Below are 18,547 nucleotides of genomic sequence, written 5' to 3'. Positions count from 1 at the left end.
CTGATTTGGTACTGAAGTTCTTGACAATCTTGAGTCTAGCTTAGTCCTGGCCCACCCTCTTGAGCAGATCGAATGTGCAGCACCGACTCCGCCAATCCCCCTTCCTGCAGACCAACATTCGTTTGCATGTTCCGCAGACTCCGTCAACGCTGTCACCACGCTACGTAGACTTTCCGGTCTTGTCCAGCTCTTCAATCGTGACGTTCAGCCCGGCAACCTTAGCTCTGGCGTTTGCAGCACCGCTCTGAGAATTCCGAGCCGGCTCAAAGGCCGGGTTGACATACTTTTCGCCGACGGTCATGACGTCGTCGAAGAAGTCAAGCATCGCATCGCAGCTCTTGGGGAAGACGCACTCGACAAAGTTCTCCTCGCCGCCTGAGAAGGTGGGGCAGATGAAGTGTTCTTTCGGCTCCTCGTCCGCGTCCTCCCAAAGGCGGGACGAGTCCGCGCTGCGCGTTGGTCTGTCGTCGCGGTCGGCGATGCCGACGCACGTGTTGACGGGCGCGGCGGAGACGACCCACGCGCGCGTGCGTGTTTCTACAAACTTCGCGAGAGAGGGATTGAGAGTTTGCGGGTCGACATGCGGATGCACCCATGCTGCGGCCTTGACGCGGGAGCTCATGGCGGACCAGTGTTCGTCAAGGTACGACAGCACGCCGGTAGTGCCCTGGCCGATGCCGACGACGAACAAGTTCGCGTTCTCGCTCACGTATGCCGCGTTGTTGATGACCTTAGCGAAGGCTGTCGCGATGTGTTCACGCCCGTCTCGCGACCCGGGAATGAGGTTATGCGCTTCGTGCACTTTGATCGCCGGGTGGAAGAGGCTCTTCCTCGGTAACGCCTCCCAAGACGCGTGACTGAGAGCGCGCTTCTCCCTGTGCGAGTAGTAACACTGGCCCGGGTTGAGCACGACGAGGCCAGGCTCGGTTTCGGTCGAGCCAGCGCGACGCTTAAGGGACTTGAGCGTGCCGGCGCAGGAGCCGACGTCAAAGCCTTGATCGTTAATGGTGCGGTACGCCCAAACCCCTAGGTCTTGGATGAAGTCGTTAACGATGACAATTACAGTCTGTTTCGTCTTGAGGTCCGCCTGTCGCGTGGCAAAGATCGGAACGCAAGGCTCCTTGGGGTCCTCGGTCGTCATCTGAGGGAGGTACAATGCCGGTGCGCCCAACCGTTCCATACGGTCCGCGATCTCCTTTCGAAGGCATTCTAGAGTGAGGATAAGCATACAGCTTCACCAAATTGACATATTAAACTTGCTGTGAAAGGCCTCTTTGTGCACTTCATTGAAGCGTACGTTGTTCGTGACGTTGAACTTGAAGCGCTCAGTAGGATGTCTAATTTGCCGAATCTCAGACTTCTCGTTGATAAAGTAACCAAGCCTGGTTAAGTCCGCCTCCCACGCCGGGTCCTCTGGTAGACTGTCAGGTAGGCGTCTAAACATCTTAGTTGTGCTCTGATGGAAGGGCAACTGAAGGGTGTTTCGACGTCGTCGGATATGTCAAAAATGTCGCTACTCGCGGGCGATGCGAACACAAAACAAACTTAGTTCTAATTGTGAATAGGTGTTTGAAAGATACCGGATCGGGTAGTCGGGTAAGAGCGAATGCTGGGTGGCATTCCAATGACAAGATATTTGTTAGTGTCCATCCCAGAGGTCATCACGACACATTGAGAATGCTACCGGCCATTGCAATATAAAACCCGGAGGGGCTCGAATACGACTTGTCCCGAACGGCTTCTTCTTCTCGCAAGGCAAATTAGGCAGATTCAGTCACTTTATGTTCCCAGCGTCTATATGGACAGCAATTCAGCTTATGAAGGGCGCAAAAGCGCCATTAAAAGATGTTTCATTTTCCCTCGATCCTCTTCTTTTCTTTCCTCTTTCAGGTCTTCTCTTGAGATGACATGGATTTGCCTTCCTCTGTTTGTCCGTTCAACACCTGTGTTAGCGCATCAATAGGCGTAGCGCCCGTTGGTGGTGTACCTAATTCGTGCTCGTCCTCTGACGGTGCCTTTTCCGTCGCAGTATCATCTTCTTCAACCTTTTCCCCAGCTTCACTGTGTGCCGACTGAAAGGTGTCGATCGATAACCGGCTCTCCTGTGATGGCGTAGGAGTTTCAGTCACCGGTTGCACGGCATCGGTCTCCGCCCTAAGCGGCACAGCTTGCGCCTGCGGTTTTTCCTCCTGTGGAGAGTAAAATACATCGTGTCGATTAGAGTCTACGCTTGGTCGTGAAGCAAGTTCTCCTGGGACCTCAATTGAATGTGCTGCTTGTTCGCTCTTCATATGGCCATCGATCGCAGTGTTGGACGCCCGGTTCACGTTTGTCTCATAAACAGGTCGCTTGCCTTTATCTTGCCTTCTCAGTTCCCCCTTACTATCATCTAGCAAATCAGAAGGAGCTTCGACCTTCGAATCAGGCCCACTGGTATCAAGGCCATCCCATGCGTGATCCCATCCATGTATATGATCGGATGCATGTAGTATCTCACCGTTTCTGGCCATCCCTCTGATGTCGGACCAGTATCCCAATTGTTTGCATTGAGCATCTGCAGCCTCAACGGCCTTCAACAAGTTGTCGATATGTATTTTCTCCTTCTCCTTCTCCTCTTCTCCCCTCTCCTTATGCTCGTTTCGATGACGCTCGGCCGCTTCGAATTCATGCATGAGCATAGATAGCAATTGCCTCCTGGAATTCTGGAAAACAAGAAGTTTCATGATGTGCTCCATGTTTTCAGCCAGATAATGCAGCTCCTCCCCACCGTCCGTCAAGAACCTCCGAACCAACACGATCTTCTCCCGATCGATGGCTGCGGCCCGCAGCCCTCTCAACAAGTCCGGAATGTTGGTAACTTCCATGGTGTCAGCCTGGTCTTCGCAGTTTTTTGCATCCCACGCACTGCTCGTTGCAACGGAACAACGAGCTCTTTTCTCAGTTCTTGTGGTGCTATCCATGTCCTCTTCATTGTGCTTCGTCTTCGAGTGAATGGTGAAATAGTCGCTCGTCAGCGCGTGCGCTGCCTCTTTCGGTTTCGCAGTCTTCCGCTTACATCTTTTCCGCAGCCACCGTCTCCTCCGGACAAAACTATGAAACCACGGATGCGTCCCGTGCCAGGCTGTACCTTTGCCGAACCAGAAGCTGTATTCCCAGCCCTCTTCGTCCACGTCTCCCGACATATCCACGTACCAGCACCGCCATGACCATTCCCAGCTCGGGTCGGGAACCTGAGCGTTTGTAATGTTGACTGCGGAGGGGCGGTGTCGACTGTCAAGCCAAGCGACAGGATCGAAGTTCAGCAGCGAGTTTGACGAGAATCGAGGTATGCCGGCAAAGAAGAACCCTCTTTGATTCTCGTACAGGACGTCAATGTGTGAATCGGGGTCGTCAATTTCGAGTTTTGCCCCTTTCGGCTTCGACGTTCGAATAGCATCCTTTACCTTTTCCCCGCCTCGACGCACCCTTCCCTTACCCCAGGCGTCGCCGTCAGAACCGTCCGAGGTCAGCTTCTGGGCCAAGGTGTCCTTAGCCTTTGCAGACGTGCTACCTTCTCCCTCCTCGGAGACGTTTGGCGAACTGTTAACATTCGATTGACTGTCTCTACCCTCTTGCCACTTTGACCGTTGATACTTCCTCCTTGCAAGTGTTTGACGGATGGACCCGTGTGTTAAAGTCTGAGAGATGCCAGTTAGGGTGGTCAACGGTTCTATGCCGGAGCTCGGCTCTTCCGTCGACACGGTGTGGTCGACGAGAGTTATGCGGTTTGATTCTCGCTTGTTTCCCTGGGTTTCATTATCGCTAACAGACGCGTCCTCGTGAGCCATGCTGCTACCTGTACACGAGTAGCACGGTGAGGCTGACCATGTTATGGGATGGACAGACAATGGCTATTCCTCAATGGATGCCCAAAAGAAATGCCTGAAAAAAAATAGGGTCAAAGGAAAAGAGTCAGCACAGTGGAAATCAAGGGCACAGGTGAAATCATCATGTTCTCATCCGCCGCGCCAGGAGAGAAGGTCACAATGCAAGACTCGAGCTTAATGTGGCTTGGGCCTGGTGGAGCTTCACCGTTTGGTGCAAGTCGCTAGGCCTTCTTCGCTGCACCTCTTACGTCACTGCCTGCTCTACGTAAAGCGGGCAGGCCAGCAGCTGCAACAGATCACGAACGTGCTGTTGCTCCTCGGCCAATAAATGCCAGCAGCATTCCTGCGTCCTCTGGTGAAGTACTTTTTCCGTCGATCACCTGTTACGAGCCCCCCCCAAACACATCTGCTAAACCGTCAGACACCCTTTTTCCACTTTACCTCAAACCCAATTCACGCAACAATGTCCGGGCGTTTTGTAAAGGTCGCTGGAGTCGGCCTCGTCGCCGGAGCCGGCTACTACCTGTACCAAGCCGGAGGCCAGCCTAAGGTGGCAGAGAAGAAGTTCGAACGTGAGTCGCCCTTCTCCTTTCAGGCCCGCGAATTCTTCCCGACTAACGCTTTCAATCAGACGACGCTGCAAAGCTGTCCTCGAAGATCCGCGGCGATCTCCCAGGCGCCGAAAAGGAGGCGAAGACTGGCATCAAGCTCGCAGGCGAGGAAGCCAGTGCTAAATTCGACTCTGCGGTACGTTCACCGTCGTGACAGCTCCCTATCAGCAACCGCATGTGCTGACGTCGTCCAGGCTGCGCAATTGAAAGACTCTGCGAACAAGACAGAGAACAAGCTCTCGGCCTATGCTAATGATGCGTCAAAAAAGCTTGAAGACACAAGGAAAGAGGTAGGCAGCACCCTGATGGCTGGCGTGGACAAGTTCGACAAGACCGTTGAGAAGAAGGCTTCCGAGACCAAGGGCTGGTTGGGCGGTTGGTTCGGCGGTAGCAAGTAAACGTAGCTGTGCAGCAGTTTACCGACAAGCGAAATGTTCTTTTTTTTTCGGGTTAAGGCATGAATCAGCATACATGTGAGCTAAGAAGCAATTACTTAATCCCTGCTTGAGATCGCGTAGCGTCATGTAGGTTGTACATGAATTACACATTTTTCTTTACCTCTCTATCCTGTCTATTCTCAACCATAATCCAAAAAACGAGGCGTCGAATTATCCAGACTTGCTCAGTTGGCTAGGATCCCTTCCAGCACTCTTCAAGACCCCGATGATCTTATCCGGTCCGCCTTTGATCTTCGCCCCTCCAGCAAGCTTGGGCTTGCCCTTCGCGGCCTCGTCTTCGGACACTTCTTCTCTCCCCACGAAGCCCTCCTCCAAAATCTGAATCAGCTCGTCCAAGCGGGATATGCAGAGGTCGGTGTGGTCATGAGAAGCCAGGTGCTCATTCACAGGATTCACTAGGAGAACCGTCGCGGCTCCAGCACTGTGACCGGCGGTCATGTCGTCGATGGAATCACCCACCATGATGCAATTGGACGCGGATCTCAGGTTCCACGACTGAGCAATGTGATTGATACCGGCAGGAGACGGCTTGGGGGGTTTGAAAGCGCGGGTGATGATGGGCTCGAACTTGTGGTCCGGTAGAAAGGACGTAAGGAGATGCTCGATCGGCAGGCTGACAACGATTAGCGAAGGGTTCATGTGGCAGCCTCGAAAACGAACTCGAAGTTGCGCGTGCATATGGCTTTTTGGATGCCTCGTCTTTCCAGATAGCTCATCAGGTCTGTGAGTCCCGGCTGCGGCTTTTGGTCCTTCATCGCGCGTCGCTCGATGGCCTTGATCTTTTCCATGGCGGCTTCCTGTTCTCCATCAGGAAGAGAATGGACATGCTCGAGAATGTCGGTCGCTTTTGAAATGCCCAGAGCGTCCCGCATCTCTTGGAACATGTAGTTTTGCGGCTCGCCTGCTCGTTACATCAACAAGCTGGCCCAATGCAAGGTAAAGGCGCGAGGGCGAACGAAAAGAAATGAAAGCTTACATAGCGTGCCGTCGACGTCAAATATTATCCCTTCCAGCTTCGGAATATCTGCAGCCGCTGGTTTCTCTGGATTCAGAGGTGCGAACTTTCGCACCCGATAAGAGCCCATGGTTCGCGTTCGGGTGTGAGTGCGTAGATGAAGGTGTACGGCGGCAACTGCGGGGCGAAAGGGAAAAACGTTCATGAATTGGCACCGCACGACACAAGAACTGAAGCCGTCGGCAACGCTCTCTCTGGGTTGCTGGAAGCGCTGATGAAACTAGCTGTTGCGGCAAGGCATGTGCCCCACGCATTCCGAAAGAGCACGCACGTCACCCATTAACACACAGTACAGCACTGCAACCCAGCGGTCGCCAGGCGGGGTTACCCGAAAAGGGCAGCCTCGTTGAAAATTGACTCAGAGATGGTCACAGGAGGAGAATGCAAAATGGGGGGCCAGCTGAGACCCGACAGAGGGTAAAGCGATGCGTGAAATATTCCGTCATCACTTTGGGTTTCTTTGCGCGGTCGGGACCGGCTTTTCTTGTCCACGAAGCTGTGCTGCGCACGTCGTACATGAAGTCTCTTCGACGTCCTTGTCGTAGAGCCGAACAGATTGTTTGACGTGAAGACTAGGAACTGGATCGAAGAGATTGGTTAAGCGTCGTGTGTACTGTGCGTGTTCACTTTTTGTCAATGCCACTGATCTACCACACTCGCGCACACAAATGAGAACACGTTACGCCACACATTGAGTGGAGTGTTTTGCTTCGTGTGCGCCGCATATGGCGGAGATGAATCGAGGCCAACGTAAAACGCCTCGCCGTGAAGAGTCTGTCATATCCTTCTCCTTGCCGGCCCTTGATCTGGACAAAAGAGGGCGGAGAGTTCGGAGCGACACACGTTCTGTCTGCGCCCGTACAACGAGTATCTTCCCACGCTCAAAGTAGCCTTTGCGCAGCACAGTTGCTAAGACGGGAAACGATCCCAAAGCCGGTCGCAGTTCTAGGACGCCCAGCAATTGACTTGCAGCCGCCAGCAGACGGCGCGATCTGATAAGCAGGTCACCACACGCAGCTCATCAGCAAGGCATGACATGGCGATCGATTGAGTTTCTCCCTCCGTTCTTTTTGTTAAGCAAATTCCTGCGAATCTAGCCTTGGAAAGGGTAGAGAAGAGAAGCACTTGACACGAATTCAGAATGGAACGTGATGCCGTGGTTCTGGGATCTGTCTGTCCATGCCATTGGGCGAAGAACGCACAGCACGAGGGAATGGAGCCAGGTGCCCGTGGGGTTACCCGAAAAGGACAGCTTTGTCGAATCCGCAGACGGAAGGTCACACGAAACAGACGAGAGAATGCGCGGCCAATCCGGTTGTCTGTGGTGGCACGTCTGGGGCGTGAGGTGAAGACAGTGCAAATTGGCCCGGGGTGGGATGGAAGGCTCTGGAAGAACGCGAGGCGCTGACGCTGGCTCTTCCAGCGAGAGAAAAAAAAATTCACAGAAAAATTTGTGACACCAAACAAGACAGTCGTGTTGCGCCGCCGTCGATTAGCTGCTGTTTCACGGGGCGGGCAGGCCGCGAGCTTCAGCGCGACAAATCACCCAACCACCGAGGCATGGTAGAATGGATCTTAGTCCTGGAGCTCGAAGCGCAAATGATCTGCCAGACCTTTGGGCGGCCGCGGGCTCCACGTCTCGCCCAGCCTTCCTGATGAGCAAACGCCCTCGACCGGTGTTCCAAACTGTACTCCGTAGTGAGAAGAAGGCCAAGATGGCGCGCTGTTGCGGCTCAACCATGAGCTCTGAAAATAAAAAACAAAGAAGTAAATAAATAAAGCTGGAGGCCGGCCTGACGGCGTGTGGGTGGGGGACAGCAAGCAATGAGCAGCTCCAGACTGGTAGACTGGTAGCTTTCTCTGAGCATGTCTCTGAGCATGTCTCTGAGCATGTCTCTGTGCATGTCTCTGTGCACGTCTCTGTGCATGGCGCCTCAGTCGGCACATGGAATCGTTCACGATGCTGTCCAGGCGAGCGACTGCACAGTTGCGGCATTGGCTCTCGCCACCAGCGCGCCCTCCCCCTTCAAAGCCACGGTTGCCATAGGCCAGACGCGGCGGCAGCACAGGGGGTGGGTTGCATGTCCCAGTGCCAATCCTGAGGCTTCCCAGAGTCCCCAAGATCCAAGCCGAAAGGCCACCTAAGCTACAAGTCCGTTTCCGACGAGAACCCTCGACATAAAAGTCGACAAATTGCCCGCCTCCATTCTCGCACTTTCTCTGATTAGCGGAGCTCCCTCTTTCCTTTATTGCATTCCATTATTCTTTTCCTCTTACATCACGGCTCATTTCTCAAGATCACCGTCCTGAGGAGTCGAGCACCACTTCTTCACCATGCGCTTTGCTTCCATTGCTCTTGCAGCTTTCGCTGCCACGGCCGCTCGCGCCGACGTGGTCGAGGACGTGAAGGATGCCGCTGCCGACGCCTCGTCAGCCGTTGAATCTGCGACGTCGTCTTCAGTATCGAAGCCAACCTTTACAGTGCGTCGGCCCTTGACACCAAAGTCTAAACCTCCCCCCCAAAAAGACGACAGCAAGAGAGAGACAGATCGAGAGCTAACTTGTCCCTGCTACAGCCAACAACATTGAAAGCGCCCTTCCTCGAACAGTTCACAGACGACTGGGAGTCGAGGTGGAAGGTTTCGAGCGCGAAGAAGCAGAATGATAAAAAGGAAGACACCGAGGAATGGGCCTACGTGGGTCACTGGGCTGTCGAGGAGCCGACAGTGCTGAACGGCATGGTCGGTGACAAGGGCCTGGTCGTCAAGGACAAGGCTGCTCACCACGCTATCTCGGCCAAGTTCGACAAGCCAATTAATCCCAAGGGAAAGCCCCTCGTCGTTCAATACGAAGTTAAGCTCCAAGGTTTGTTCGCTAGCTCTTCGGTCGACAAGAACGCATTCTAACAGTGCTCAGATGGTCTCGAGTGCGGTGGCGCATATCTTAAGCTGCTCCAGGAGAACAAGAAGCTCCATCGTGAGGAGTTTTCAAACGCCTCGCCGTACATTATCATGTTCGGGCCTGACAAGTGCGGTTCCACAAACAAGGTTCACTTCATCTTCCGCCACAAGAACCCCAAGACAGGTGAATACGAAGAGAAGCACCTCAACTCTCCGCCCCTTGCCAAGCTTGGCAAGACCACAACACTCTATCAACTGGCCGTTTTCCCCAATCAGACCTACTCAATCAGCATCGATGGCGAACAGAAGAAGGAAGGCAGCTTGTTCGAACACTTCACGCCACCGGTCAACCCACCAAAGGAGATCGACGACGAGAATGACAAGAAGCCCGAGGACTGGGTCGATGAAGCCAAGATCCCGGATCCTGAGGCCACCAAGCCCGAAGACTGGGACGAGGATGCGCCATACGAGATTGTTGATGAGGAGGCTACCAAGCCAGACGATTGGCTCGAGGATGAGCCAACCATGATTCCCGATCCAGAAGCCGAAAAGCCAGAAGATTGGGACGACGACGAAGACGGAGATTGGCTCCCGCCAAAGGTGCCGAACCCGAAATGCGCCGAAGTCTCCGGCTGCGGTAAATGGGAACCACCGATGAAGAAGAACCCAGCCTACAAGGGCAAGTGGTCTGCCCCGTTGATTGACAATCCGGCCTACAAAGGTCCATGGGCACCACGCAAGATTCCAAACCCCAAGTACTTCGAAGATAAGACCCCGGCTAACTTCGAGCCGATGGGTGCTCTCGGTTTCGAGCTTTGGACTATGCAGAACAACATCCTCTTCGACAACATCTATGTCGGTCACTCTCTTGAGGACGCCGAGGCACTCAAGAAGGAGACCTGGGACCTCAAGATTGCTGCCGAAAAGGAGGAGCAGGAGAGAAACAAGCCGAAGACGCCTGAGCCAAAGCAGACTGGTACCACCACATTCACCGAGAATCCTGTGGCTTTCATGAAGGAGAAGTTCGACCTGTTCGTTACTCTGGCCAAGGAAAATCCCGTCCAGGCAGTCAAGCTCGTTCCAGAAGTTGCCGGTGCTATTGGTGCCATCTTCATCGTTCTCCTCGGCTTGGTTCTTGGTCTCCTCGGCGGTGGATCCACTCCCCCAGCTGTCAAGGATGCTGCTAAGAAGGGTAAGGACGCTGCTAAAGATGTCAAGGACAAGGCTGCGGAGGCTGTCTCGACTGGCGCTGAGAAGGCTCAGGCAGAGGTTAGCAAGCGCAACACCAGGTCATCAGAGAAATAAGCGACGAGTGAATGTAGGGATATGCAAATGATTGAATAAGCGAACGCATGAGAGAGAGGAAAGCCGCTTCGGCGTCCGGGAGGGTCAAAAATAGGTTCGTTGCTTCGACACAAGGTCCTTCTCAAGCAAAAACATGTATATGGTGAGCGACATTGTGCAATTGAGTGTGCGGCCGTCTCTTCGACTTGTATCATCTAGGCTTGGAGTCGAGGAGTTTTATAGCTTCAAATAGCTTCATATAGCTTTGCTTCGAATAAATCATTTAGCGTTCCTATCTGCAACATCTTTCCCATCGATTGTTTTTTTTTTTTTTCCTTCCTTTCAACGTGTGTAAATGAATGCATGGATACATGCACAAAAAGTCTCGTCCGGAGTTTCCTCTCCTAATTCGGCAGGTCTTGGCGCGGACCTCCGTTCCAAAAGTTCATAGCAGAATGAGTCTCACAACTTTCCATCACGCTTCACAGCCCACAATGCCTCCCACACTGATCCGACGCTCACTGCTGGGCTTCAATTATCTTCCAAGACCTTCAAGAGCGATATCGAAAACCCACAATGTCGAATTCCGACGAGGCGAGGCGACATACAGACGCCACATAAAGAAGCTCTCGATCCCCCCAGCACCATCGTTTGGACCGCAGAAACCGACGAAAATGCCATTAGACGTACCGTCTTCATCGCATGTGATCTTTAACCCTCCGCCCACGGCTCCCAACGTGTACCACACGCCATTGAAGTTCCTGCCCAAGAACGACAAGAGACGGCAACTGTACACCGACAGCTCCACGCCCTCGTTGTACACCGTGGCGACCAGCACCAAAGCCGACCCCAAACCCTCGCCCATCGCCAAACCTGGCACCGCCTTGCACGAGATCGCACGCTCGATGCCGTCCTCACTGCTCCCCCGGGTCCCTGACTCGGACCCGATGCCACCGCCGCTCAACGAGCCCAAGGAGAAGAAATACCACCTTACACCCGAGCAGGTGGCCGAGATGCAGGAGCTCCGCAGAAAGGACCACAAGACCTGGACCATCCGTAGGCTGAGCGAGAAGTACGGGTGCAGCACCCTGTTTGTCCGCATCGCGGCGAAGAATTGGCAGGCCGGTAAGGAGCATGTTGAACGGTTGGAGGCGGCCAAGGCGAGGTGGGGACGAAAGAGGGCGCTTGCAAGGCAAGATCGGAGAAGAAGGAAGGAACTTTGGGGTAGAGACGCTTGATGCGGAGTGGAACAGGGTCGGATCGGCGTGTGTAAATGCGAAATCAGGAAGGGAAAGGAGGGGTGGTTCTAATGTAAGATATGCCTTGCATCGGCTGAATACGCCAGCGTTCCACTTGGAGATTTTTGCTATATATATATATATTGTTCCAAATGAGGACGGCATTGCAGGCGTCTATTACGTATGCTTGCATTTTATAAGGAAAATAAAATGCTATTTTGCGCCGCCAAAAAAAGGGGAGAAGACTTGTCCTTGGAAAATTCAAACTGCATGGAGACTGGTGTGACAAAGATGACCTCCAGTCGTGTCTACAGCTTATCCCTCTTGCATTGGCTCTTCAGCAACGTAGTGCAGATACGCACCCAGCAACTTGATGCCCTCGATGTAGTTTTTCTTGTCCAGCTTTTCATTGATGCTGTGCGCCGCGTCCGTCGAGCTTCCCATCGGCAACAGCAGCACATTTTTCCCTGTCGCTTGCTCGAACGTCAGCGTTACAGGAATGCTACCGCCTTCGCGCGTAAGATCGGGCTTCACCCCCCACACGCGCTCAACAGCCTTGCCAGCGGCTGTGAAGTTCCAATGCTTGGGGCTTGCCACCCACCATTTACCCGCGTGCTGGCAGCTCACGGTGCACTTGTTCTTCGACTTCAGCTTTGCGAACTGGGCGTTGACGTAGTCGAAGACGAGCTTGTTCACGTCGTCGATTTCCATGTTTGGAACGGTCCGGATGGAGAACTTGCCGATCACCTTGGCCGGGATGACCGTCTTTGCGCCTGGTGCGGAAAAGGCGCCCTCGATGCCGTGAAGGGAGAGCGAAGGATAACGCCAACGGCCCATGAGAGTGCGCTCCTTCTCCTCAAAGAGACCAGTCTTGCTGCCTAACGACTCGTAGAGATTGTCCATGGTGAACGCAATGTCGCTGTACAGGCCCTTCTCCTCCTCTGTGAGCGGTGCGACGAGTTCGTCCAATCCGGGGATGAGGATCTTGCCGTCTACATCGACCAGAGAGGCCATAATCTTGGTTAGATCGGTCATAGGCTCGTGGGCGGTGCCACCAAAAACACCGCTGTGCAGGTCCTGAGCCGGGCCGGACACTTCGATGGAGTAGTAATTGCAGCCTCGCAGACCGTACGTCAAGCATGGCTTCTCGGTGCCCAGCCAGTAATTGTCCGATATGCAGACCGCGTCCGCGTCCTTGAAAAATTTCTTTGCCTCGGCGTTGATGAAGTCGTCCAGGCCCTCGCTGCCATACTCTTCCATACCCTCGAAGCACATGAGAAGATTCACAGGGAACTCTACGCCCGCCTTCTGATGTGCTTCAATGGCGTTGAGCCAGCCAAGCACTGGGCCCTTGTCGTCGGTGCTGCCCCGTCCGAACATGCGGCCCTTTTCATCGATCGTGAGCGTGAAAGGCTCCGTCGCCCAACCGTCTTCCTTCAGAGCCGGTTGCACGTCATAATGGCCGTACACAAGGATCGTGCGCTTTTTGGAATCGTTGCCGTAGCGGGCGATGACCACGGGAGGAAGATCGAGATGCTCCTTGTGAGGCTGCTTGCCCAGGGGCCGGATTTGTACTTCTGCACCTAATTTCTTAAGCTCCTCTGCGAGAAACTCGCCCATCTGTTTTTTCACGGTAAGCCATTGAAGTCAGTCATGTCACGCTGGATTCCTGCCTACTCGGACGACATCTGCCCGTCGCTCCTCGTCTGCAGACACCGAGGGTATCGCAACAGCCTTTCTCAGACGATCTATGAATGCATCCGACAGGTCATCGACCTGCTTGAAGTACGCGTCCAACTGTGGTGCCATGATTTGTTTCGCGCTGTAGAGGTATGGCCACTCAGGGTGTCTGGATATACGGGAAACAGAAAAGGCGCGTTCTTGCAAAGCGAAAGCGTTCTTGCAAGGGAGGTTAATTTTGCTCCAGCTATGCCTCGTGATAAAACTGGAGGTGCGGATCGCGCTTGTAGCAGCTCTCATATAGTGGGGCATTTGCATTGCATATGGCAGGTGTGAGAGCTTGCGGAGTTGGATCGGAATGGCCTCGTGCAACCCGACGCTAGCCGGTTCATTCACGGCCTTGACTGAAGAAAACAAGACAGATCTTCGAAACTAAAATTTGAACAGATTTTAAGTCTAACGGAGGACCACATGTTCCAATCTGACTCTATTATATACAAAGATGATATACAAATGGGTTGTCAAAGTGTTTTGGGGTTGAGAAATTTGGCAACGAGGGACGAGCTATGCTCTGGCCGCCGTGCCTGGTTTCTGTGTAGGCCACATCTTTTCCACAAATTCCATTAAGGAGCGCTTTTGCGAGGCAGAGTAGGAGCCATTGAACTGCAGCGTCGTTTTAAGGTGCGACATGATCTGCTGTCGTGGTGAATTGCCGTGCACCCCCTGAATAGGCTCATATTTGCCAGCTATAGCCTTTTGATTCAGTTCCTCCAAATACACCTTTGGCAAGGGAGCCAACTTCACATCCTCCTTTCCACGCAAATGTTTGTTCACCTGCTCCTTAGCTAGCTTGAGCACCCTCTGCTTCTCCTCTTCGTTTGCGAACCTCACAACCTTGCCTTTCAGAAATCTTGTGACCAAGGGTAGATCTCTCGCCTTCTGTGACGCCTTGATTTCTGCAGCTGGGTTGTCGCTTTCCTGTAATGTCGCCACGATTGCTGGAACCTTTGATCCGTCCGTACGTGTTATGTAATGCTCGAACTCATTGCCGCGTTCAGCTATTTTTGACTGGTCCTGCTTCTGCTCATAGGCTCGGGGTTGTTTTCTAGCAATAGTTGACACACGTTGTTGCACTGTCGAGGATGTGGATACATCAATTCCGTCTTTAGTAGTTGGAGTGGAGGGAAAGGAACGAGGCTCTGACGAACTGTCTTGAAGTGGCGGATCCGACTTCTTTGCAAAGCCTCCAGGCGCAGCCCTTCGCAGGCCCTGGATTATACGGCCAGCCAATTGAGAGCTTTGTCGTTTTGTCGCTGGCCTTGCTGGCGTTGTTCGGGTTTCTGAATTTGCTCCATCTGCCTGCTTCTGTAGGCTTCCTTGGTGGTGGATGTACCGCGTAGCACAACGGGTGCAGACTTGTGACGATGTGACAGATCGATGTGATGCTCTCACGAAAGACGAGCCAAAATATATTGCGCTCATCTCGTGGGCCTCTTCAATGCCAATGGGCTGATTGTCGAGCTTCCGTTCTTCAAATGTTGTGTTTCCCCATTAAGCAAGCAGCCGCCATTGTTGCCTTAACGCCTTACATAAAATTTAAATACCTAAAGTTATCACCTACTTGTTGCTACAAGCAGTTGAAAAAATACAGTTCTCTCAATGTCCGTCGCTTTTTCCCCAAAATTTGATGATTATTCTGGCTGTCAAATATGCTTCGACGCACACCTACTGCAATATCTCTTACTCAGGATGATCTAGAGCAATACGAACAGAGGCGCCAACAGCGACTTGTGGAGCAACAGGCGAGACGTGCAGCTACTGAAGATTTTGACGGTAGCGAGAGAACAAAGAGTCACGCAAAAACCACCAAATCAAAGGAACAGCGAATCATGGGTACAGGCAGATGAATAAGCAAGATGAACGCATTTTACGATGTGTATGCTAGGAACTTGTTCACACCCTCTCAACCATCTAACGTGATGTCAGCAGTGCTCACTTTGGATTAGTGATTGCTTGAAGGCAGCAGATTGGAGCTGCTTGGTGTAAGTCTAGAACACAGTAGTGCAGTGAGAAGATTCCAAACACAAGGCGAGCTTTAAAGGACGATGACAAATGAAGTCAACTAGAGTGAGGATCTTATCATGTGGCGAAAGGTCGTGCATTACTGCTTGGTTCAGATGTATCGACAAGTGTCTATTTTCAGATACCACCAACGCCAGTGGCTAGCAGAATTACAGACTAATTTATATACAATAAAATTTATCAATTTTTGACCTCCTAAGGGGGGTTTCCGAAGCATTCAGCAATTTAAGACTGAGTTGGCATGATCGTCTTGGCCTTGTTTGAGGTTGCATCTTCACTCCTCCACAAACTTGTTACGGTCTTGGTCTGGGTGTAGAAGTTAATGCCTGGCTTGCCATAGAATGTATTAGCTCCGCCACCAGCAATAGACTTCTTGTTACCCGTAAAGGAGAACATAGGAAGCGGGACCTATGCGGAGTTAGAGATGCGATGGAAAAACAATAATTCATTGAAGCTTACTGGGATTGGGACATTGACGCCGACTTGTCCGGCTTCGATTTCTTTGGTGAATTTGGATGCCGATGGGCCAGAGCGAGTGAAGATGGCCGTTCCATTGCCGTACTCGTTGGCATTGATCAATTCAATCGCGTCGTCGAGAGTTGGAACGTTAAGGCAGACCAAGACGGGGCCAAAGATCTCTTCCTTGTAGCATCTCATGTGGGGTTTGACGTTTGCAATGATCGTTGGGCCAACCTATGTTCTTATTAGTGTCAAGTTGCACTACTCGAAGAGCGAAAGCATACAAAGTTGCCATTGGGGTACTTCTCGGGCTTGAACCCACGACCATCGAGGAGGATGGTTGCACCCTCGTCTTCTGCACTCTGAATGATATCTTCGATCCTCTTCTTGGCCTCCGGGCTGATAACCGGGCCAAGGTCGGCGCCTTCCTCGAATCCGCCATTGACGTTGAGAGCCTTCGCTCTCTCAGCGATCTCTGGGACCCAGTCTTTAGTCTCGCCAATCATGACAAGGGTGCTGAGGGCCATGCATCGTTGACCTGCAGCGCCGAAAGCAGCACCAGCAATAGCGTTAAGGGCATGATTCTTATTGCAATCTGGAAGCACAGCAGCATGATTCTTCGCGCCCAAGTTAGCTTGAACACGCTTGCCATTTGCCGAACCACGAGTATAAATATACTCGCCGGCCTTATTGCTGCCGACAAAAGAGATGGCCTTGATACGGGGTTCATCAATTATAAAATCGACAGTTTTCGCCGCACCGTGGACAATGTTAATGACACCTGGCGGAAATCCAGCCTTTTCAGCGAGTTCGGCTAGAATCATGCAGGCGCCTGGGTCACGTTCTGATGGCTTGATTATAAGGGTGTTGCCAGTCATTGTGGCAATTGGGATTGACCAAAGCGGGATCATAGCTGGAAAGTCTAAACATTCCTGTTAGAGGGCATGGACTGTAGTGGACCTGATCATACTCACTAAAGGGGCAGATGGCAGCCGTGACACCTAGCGGTTCCCTATATTGTTTTGTTTCCATGTCCTTTGCCACCTCCAAAATCTCGCCTGTGAGCTGAGCAGGAATGCCGCAAGCGTGTTCCGCAACCTGTAAGCCGCGCAGAACATCGCCCTTTGCGTCAGCAAATGTCTTGCCCTGCTCGAGGGTGATGCTAGCAGCGAGCCTGTCCCAGTTCTCTCTGACCAAAGCAGTGTACCTGAACATGATCTGCTGTCTCGACATGACAGAAGTCTTCTTCCACTCGTGGAACGCCTTCTCAGCGCTGTCAACCGCAGCCTTGAGTTCCTCGTCTGTCGATTGTGGAACTCGTGTGACGAGGTTGTTCGTAGCTGGATCGTGCAATTCGATCCATTCCGTGGCTTTGGAGTCATAGAACTTGTTGTCCAAGAACATCTGAGTATCTGCCGGGTTTTGGATTCGCTCATGGCTCATGGGATAATCCACCTGGGCAGCAGCAGCCGCTGGCTTGAGCTGTTGAGCTGTAGCATGGAGCCTGCGGACGGCAGTCGTGCGTGGAGATGAAGGAGCCATTGTGGAAGAAAAGTTGAAGGCGCTTCGGGAGACTCTCGAGATGCGGGGAGCTAGGGAGGGAATTGATCGCGCTACCGCCCTTCGAGCTGCCATTGTTTATTAGGAGAGCTCACGACCTTGACCTGGTGAGGATACAGTTGTGTGTATGAAGGAGGTGTGTCCAAACGAGCAGAAAAAAGCTTAGTTATAGCGAATAGGCCATGCATACGTAGCTCCGATAGGACATAGTCCCACGGAGTTTGTTTTCCCCCGCACAGTGTATCGAAGGGGTTGACAGCCGACGACAGCCGCGTAAATCGGACTCCGAAAGTCCACTTTAGCGATTCTTGCTTCCGACATAGGCGAGGTCGCGAATCTCCGTGTTCCCTTCATGCGGCCGAGCACCGCAAGGTCCGCGTTTATACTTACTCAAAACTACGAAAATATCCGCATCCAACATACGTTGCATATATTCTGAATATTTTGCACAGTCCTTAATCCTATTGGAGTTCTCTAGGGTCTACTGAAACTTTTGTGCATCAGGTATGACGGGTAACTTAGGTAGTAGCAAATAGTTGTCGAATGGCATCCCCATCCACTCACTCCTCACTCCCAGATCTTTGACAAGGTCTTGTTTCAATATGCTTATGCCACGCGCAATCTTTCTCCTTCCAGACACCCACACTTTCTCCCGTCTTAACCTTGATCAACGAATCGACAAAATCCATTGTAAGCTCACCGCCATGGCCGAGAACATTCCGCATCACATTGGTCATGCTACCCTCGGCGACAATATGATACGCCGTGGCACTGACAAGGAATTCTCTCATCTTGTTAGGCCCGCTCGTGTTCTCGTAGATATACTCGAGTCTGTATGGCGGACACGAAGAATTTGAACCCCGGTGGTAGGCTCGGATGAGATCCATGACTTCATTCTCCAATTTTTCAATCTGAAAGCGTGTGGCCAGAACGTAGAGACCAAGATAGTGTTGTACCGTATGGCAGTTGCTTGGGCCGGACAGCTGTCCTCCATAAAGCCACATATTGAAAAGGGCGAACGCGAATTCGTTGAGTTCGGGAAATGCGAGCGTAGCATCGGAAGCCTCAGGGAGCTCCCTCGTGATGGGAAAATTGGTCATGGAGTGACGACGCGCTGGTGTTCCGAACAGTTCGCGAAAATACGGGGAGCGAGAAGTGAGCAAGTCTGTCAATATCTTGAAAGGCTTGCCAGACTCGCCCGCCAGGATTGTGGTCATGCTAGCATTTGGCACAATCGAACTTCTGTTCGTTAATCTCGATTCGTCATACTGACGGACGTGCGATCGCTTACCCAGCAGGCCCAGCAGCGGGAGTAACCATCCCCGACAAAGTCTGAGAAGTATTCGGCGGTGCTTTGGACTGAGGAAATGGCGAGTTATCAACATTATCAACAA

At 52.5% G+C, this 18,547-nt stretch overlaps 10 protein-coding genes across 10 annotated transcripts; 3 read left to right on the top strand and 7 right to left on the bottom strand.

Annotated features, from left to right (window-relative positions):
- On the bottom strand, positions 1-1,444 carry PV09_01675 (uncharacterized protein; the record flags this gene model as incomplete). The annotated part of the gene is made up of 2 exons (XM_016354602.1): positions 1-1,195; positions 1,298-1,444. The coding sequence occupies 2 exons, from the start codon at positions 1,442-1,444 to the stop codon at positions 161-163; spliced, it is 1,182 nt and encodes a 393-aa protein (XP_016217614.1). The 3' UTR covers positions 1-160.
- A 442-nt stretch (positions 1,445-1,886) lies between these two features.
- PV09_01674 (uncharacterized protein) lies at positions 1,887-3,827 on the bottom strand (the record flags this gene model as incomplete). Its single annotated transcript, XM_016354601.1, has 1 exon — positions 1,887-3,827. One exon carries the CDS (start codon positions 3,825-3,827, stop codon positions 1,887-1,889), a length of 1,941 nt encoding a protein of 646 aa, XP_016217613.1.
- Positions 3,828-4,152: 325 nt separating this feature from the next.
- PV09_01673 (uncharacterized protein) lies at positions 4,153-5,042 on the top strand. The gene is made up of 3 exons (XM_016354600.1): positions 4,153-4,438; positions 4,498-4,613; positions 4,672-5,042. Exons 1-3 carry the CDS (start codon positions 4,195-4,197, stop codon positions 4,873-4,875), a joined length of 564 nt encoding a protein of 187 aa, XP_016217612.1. The 5' UTR covers positions 4,153-4,194; the 3' UTR covers positions 4,876-5,042.
- On the bottom strand, positions 4,853-6,271 carry PV09_01672 (uncharacterized protein). Its single transcript, XM_016354599.1, has 3 exons — positions 5,912-6,271; positions 5,596-5,836; positions 4,853-5,548 (listed from the first exon to the last, which is right to left on the bottom strand). Exons 1-3 carry the CDS (start codon positions 6,093-6,095, stop codon positions 5,086-5,088), a joined length of 888 nt encoding a protein of 295 aa, XP_016217611.1. The 5' UTR covers positions 6,096-6,271; the 3' UTR covers positions 4,853-5,085.
- A 1,794-nt stretch (positions 6,272-8,065) lies between these two features.
- Positions 8,066-10,438, top strand: PV09_01671 (uncharacterized protein). Its single transcript, XM_016354598.1, has 3 exons — positions 8,066-8,431; positions 8,527-8,815; positions 8,867-10,438. Exons 1-3 carry the CDS (start codon positions 8,285-8,287, stop codon positions 10,153-10,155), a joined length of 1,725 nt encoding a protein of 574 aa, XP_016217610.1. The 5' UTR covers positions 8,066-8,284; the 3' UTR covers positions 10,156-10,438.
- A 174-nt stretch (positions 10,439-10,612) lies between these two features.
- On the top strand, positions 10,613-11,600 carry PV09_01670 (uncharacterized protein). The gene has a single exon (XM_016354597.1). It carries the CDS (start codon positions 10,629-10,631, stop codon positions 11,370-11,372), a length of 744 nt encoding a protein of 247 aa, XP_016217609.1. The 5' UTR covers positions 10,613-10,628; the 3' UTR covers positions 11,373-11,600.
- PV09_01669 (uncharacterized protein) lies at positions 11,439-13,393 on the bottom strand. The gene is made up of 2 exons (XM_016354596.1): positions 13,050-13,393; positions 11,439-12,992 (listed from the first exon to the last, which is right to left on the bottom strand). The coding sequence occupies exons 1-2, from the start codon at positions 13,368-13,370 to the stop codon at positions 11,688-11,690; spliced, it is 1,626 nt and encodes a 541-aa protein (XP_016217608.1). The 5' UTR covers positions 13,371-13,393; the 3' UTR covers positions 11,439-11,687.
- Positions 13,394-13,475: 82 nt separating this feature from the next.
- PV09_01668 (uncharacterized protein) lies at positions 13,476-14,578 on the bottom strand. The gene has a single exon (XM_016354595.1). It carries the CDS (start codon positions 14,532-14,534, stop codon positions 13,617-13,619), a length of 918 nt encoding a protein of 305 aa, XP_016217607.1. The 5' UTR covers positions 14,535-14,578; the 3' UTR covers positions 13,476-13,616.
- Positions 14,579-15,186: 608 nt separating this feature from the next.
- Positions 15,187-17,365, bottom strand: PV09_01667 (methylmalonate-semialdehyde dehydrogenase (acylating)). The gene is made up of 4 exons (XM_016354594.1): positions 16,568-17,365; positions 15,878-16,515; positions 15,594-15,827; positions 15,187-15,542 (listed from the first exon to the last, which is right to left on the bottom strand). The coding sequence occupies exons 1-4, from the start codon at positions 17,226-17,228 to the stop codon at positions 15,360-15,362; spliced, it is 1,716 nt and encodes a 571-aa protein (XP_016217606.1). The 5' UTR covers positions 17,229-17,365; the 3' UTR covers positions 15,187-15,359.
- A 348-nt stretch (positions 17,366-17,713) lies between these two features.
- On the bottom strand, positions 17,714-18,473 carry PV09_01666 (uncharacterized protein; the record flags this gene model as incomplete). The annotated part of the gene is made up of 2 exons (XM_016354593.1): positions 17,714-18,392; positions 18,445-18,473. The coding sequence occupies 2 exons, from the start codon at positions 18,471-18,473 to the stop codon at positions 17,714-17,716; spliced, it is 708 nt and encodes a 235-aa protein (XP_016217605.1).
- Positions 18,474-18,547: the final 74 nt, after the last annotated feature.

This window comes from Verruconis gallopava (genome assembly GCF_000836295.1).
Source record: "Verruconis gallopava strain CBS 43764 unplaced genomic scaffold supercont1.4, whole genome shotgun sequence".
Lineage (NCBI taxonomy): Eukaryota > Fungi > Ascomycota > Dothideomycetes > Venturiales > Sympoventuriaceae > Verruconis > Verruconis gallopava.
The sequence above is the reverse complement of the archived record's forward strand: the minus strand, read 5'-3'. Positions and strand labels throughout refer to the sequence as shown.

What these genes read in the sequence shown, in the direction of transcription:
- PV09_01673 (XM_016354600.1), top strand. Translation starts at nt 4,195, where the DNA reads ATGCCAGCAGCATTCCTGCGTCCTCTGGTGAAGTACTTTTTCCGTCGA. An exon ending in GGCAGAGAAGAAGTTCGAAC is followed by an intron (nt 4,439 to 4,497) that starts GTGAGTCGCCCT and finishes GCTTTCAATCAG; the next exon opens with ACGACGCTGCAAAGCTGTCC. An exon ending in GTGCTAAATTCGACTCTGCG is followed by an intron (nt 4,614 to 4,671) that starts GTACGTTCACCG and finishes GACGTCGTCCAG; the next exon opens with GCTGCGCAATTGAAAGACTC.
- PV09_01672 (XM_016354599.1), bottom strand. Translation starts at nt 6,095, where the DNA reads ATGAACGTTTTTCCCTTTCGCCCCGCAGTTGCCGCCGTACACCTTCAT. An exon ending in TGACGTCGACGGCACGCTAT is followed by an intron (nt 5,837 to 5,911) that starts GTAAGCTTTCAT and finishes TGTAACGAGCAG; the next exon opens with GCGAGCCGCAAAACTACATG. An exon ending in ATATGCACGCGCAACTTCGA is followed by an intron (nt 5,549 to 5,595) that starts GTTCGTTTTCGA and finishes AATCGTTGTCAG; the next exon opens with CCTGCCGATCGAGCATCTCC.
- PV09_01671 (XM_016354598.1), top strand. Translation starts at nt 8,285, where the DNA reads ATGCGCTTTGCTTCCATTGCTCTTGCAGCTTTCGCTGCCACGGCCGCT. An exon ending in TATCGAAGCCAACCTTTACA is followed by an intron (nt 8,432 to 8,526) that starts GTGCGTCGGCCC and finishes TCCCTGCTACAG; the next exon opens with CCAACAACATTGAAAGCGCC. An exon ending in ATACGAAGTTAAGCTCCAAG is followed by an intron (nt 8,816 to 8,866) that starts GTTTGTTCGCTA and finishes AACAGTGCTCAG; the next exon opens with ATGGTCTCGAGTGCGGTGGC.
- PV09_01670 (XM_016354597.1), top strand. Translation starts at nt 10,629, where the DNA reads ATGCCTCCCACACTGATCCGACGCTCACTGCTGGGCTTCAATTATCTT.
- PV09_01669 (XM_016354596.1), bottom strand. Translation starts at nt 13,370, where the DNA reads ATGCAAATGCCCCACTATATGAGAGCTGCTACAAGCGCGATCCGCACC. An exon ending in GACGGGCAGATGTCGTCCGA is followed by an intron (nt 12,993 to 13,049) that starts GTAGGCAGGAAT and finishes GTGAAAAAACAG; the next exon opens with ATGGGCGAGTTTCTCGCAGA.
- PV09_01668 (XM_016354595.1), bottom strand. Translation starts at nt 14,534, where the DNA reads ATGAGCGCAATATATTTTGGCTCGTCTTTCGTGAGAGCATCACATCGA.
- PV09_01667 (XM_016354594.1), bottom strand. Translation starts at nt 17,228, where the DNA reads ATGGCAGCTCGAAGGGCGGTAGCGCGATCAATTCCCTCCCTAGCTCCC. An exon ending in GGCTGCCATCTGCCCCTTTA is followed by an intron (nt 16,516 to 16,567) that starts GTGAGTATGATC and finishes AGGAATGTTTAG; the next exon opens with ACTTTCCAGCTATGATCCCG. An exon ending in GCGTCAATGTCCCAATCCCA is followed by an intron (nt 15,543 to 15,593) that starts GTAAGCTTCAAT and finishes AACTCCGCATAG; the next exon opens with GTCCCGCTTCCTATGTTCTC.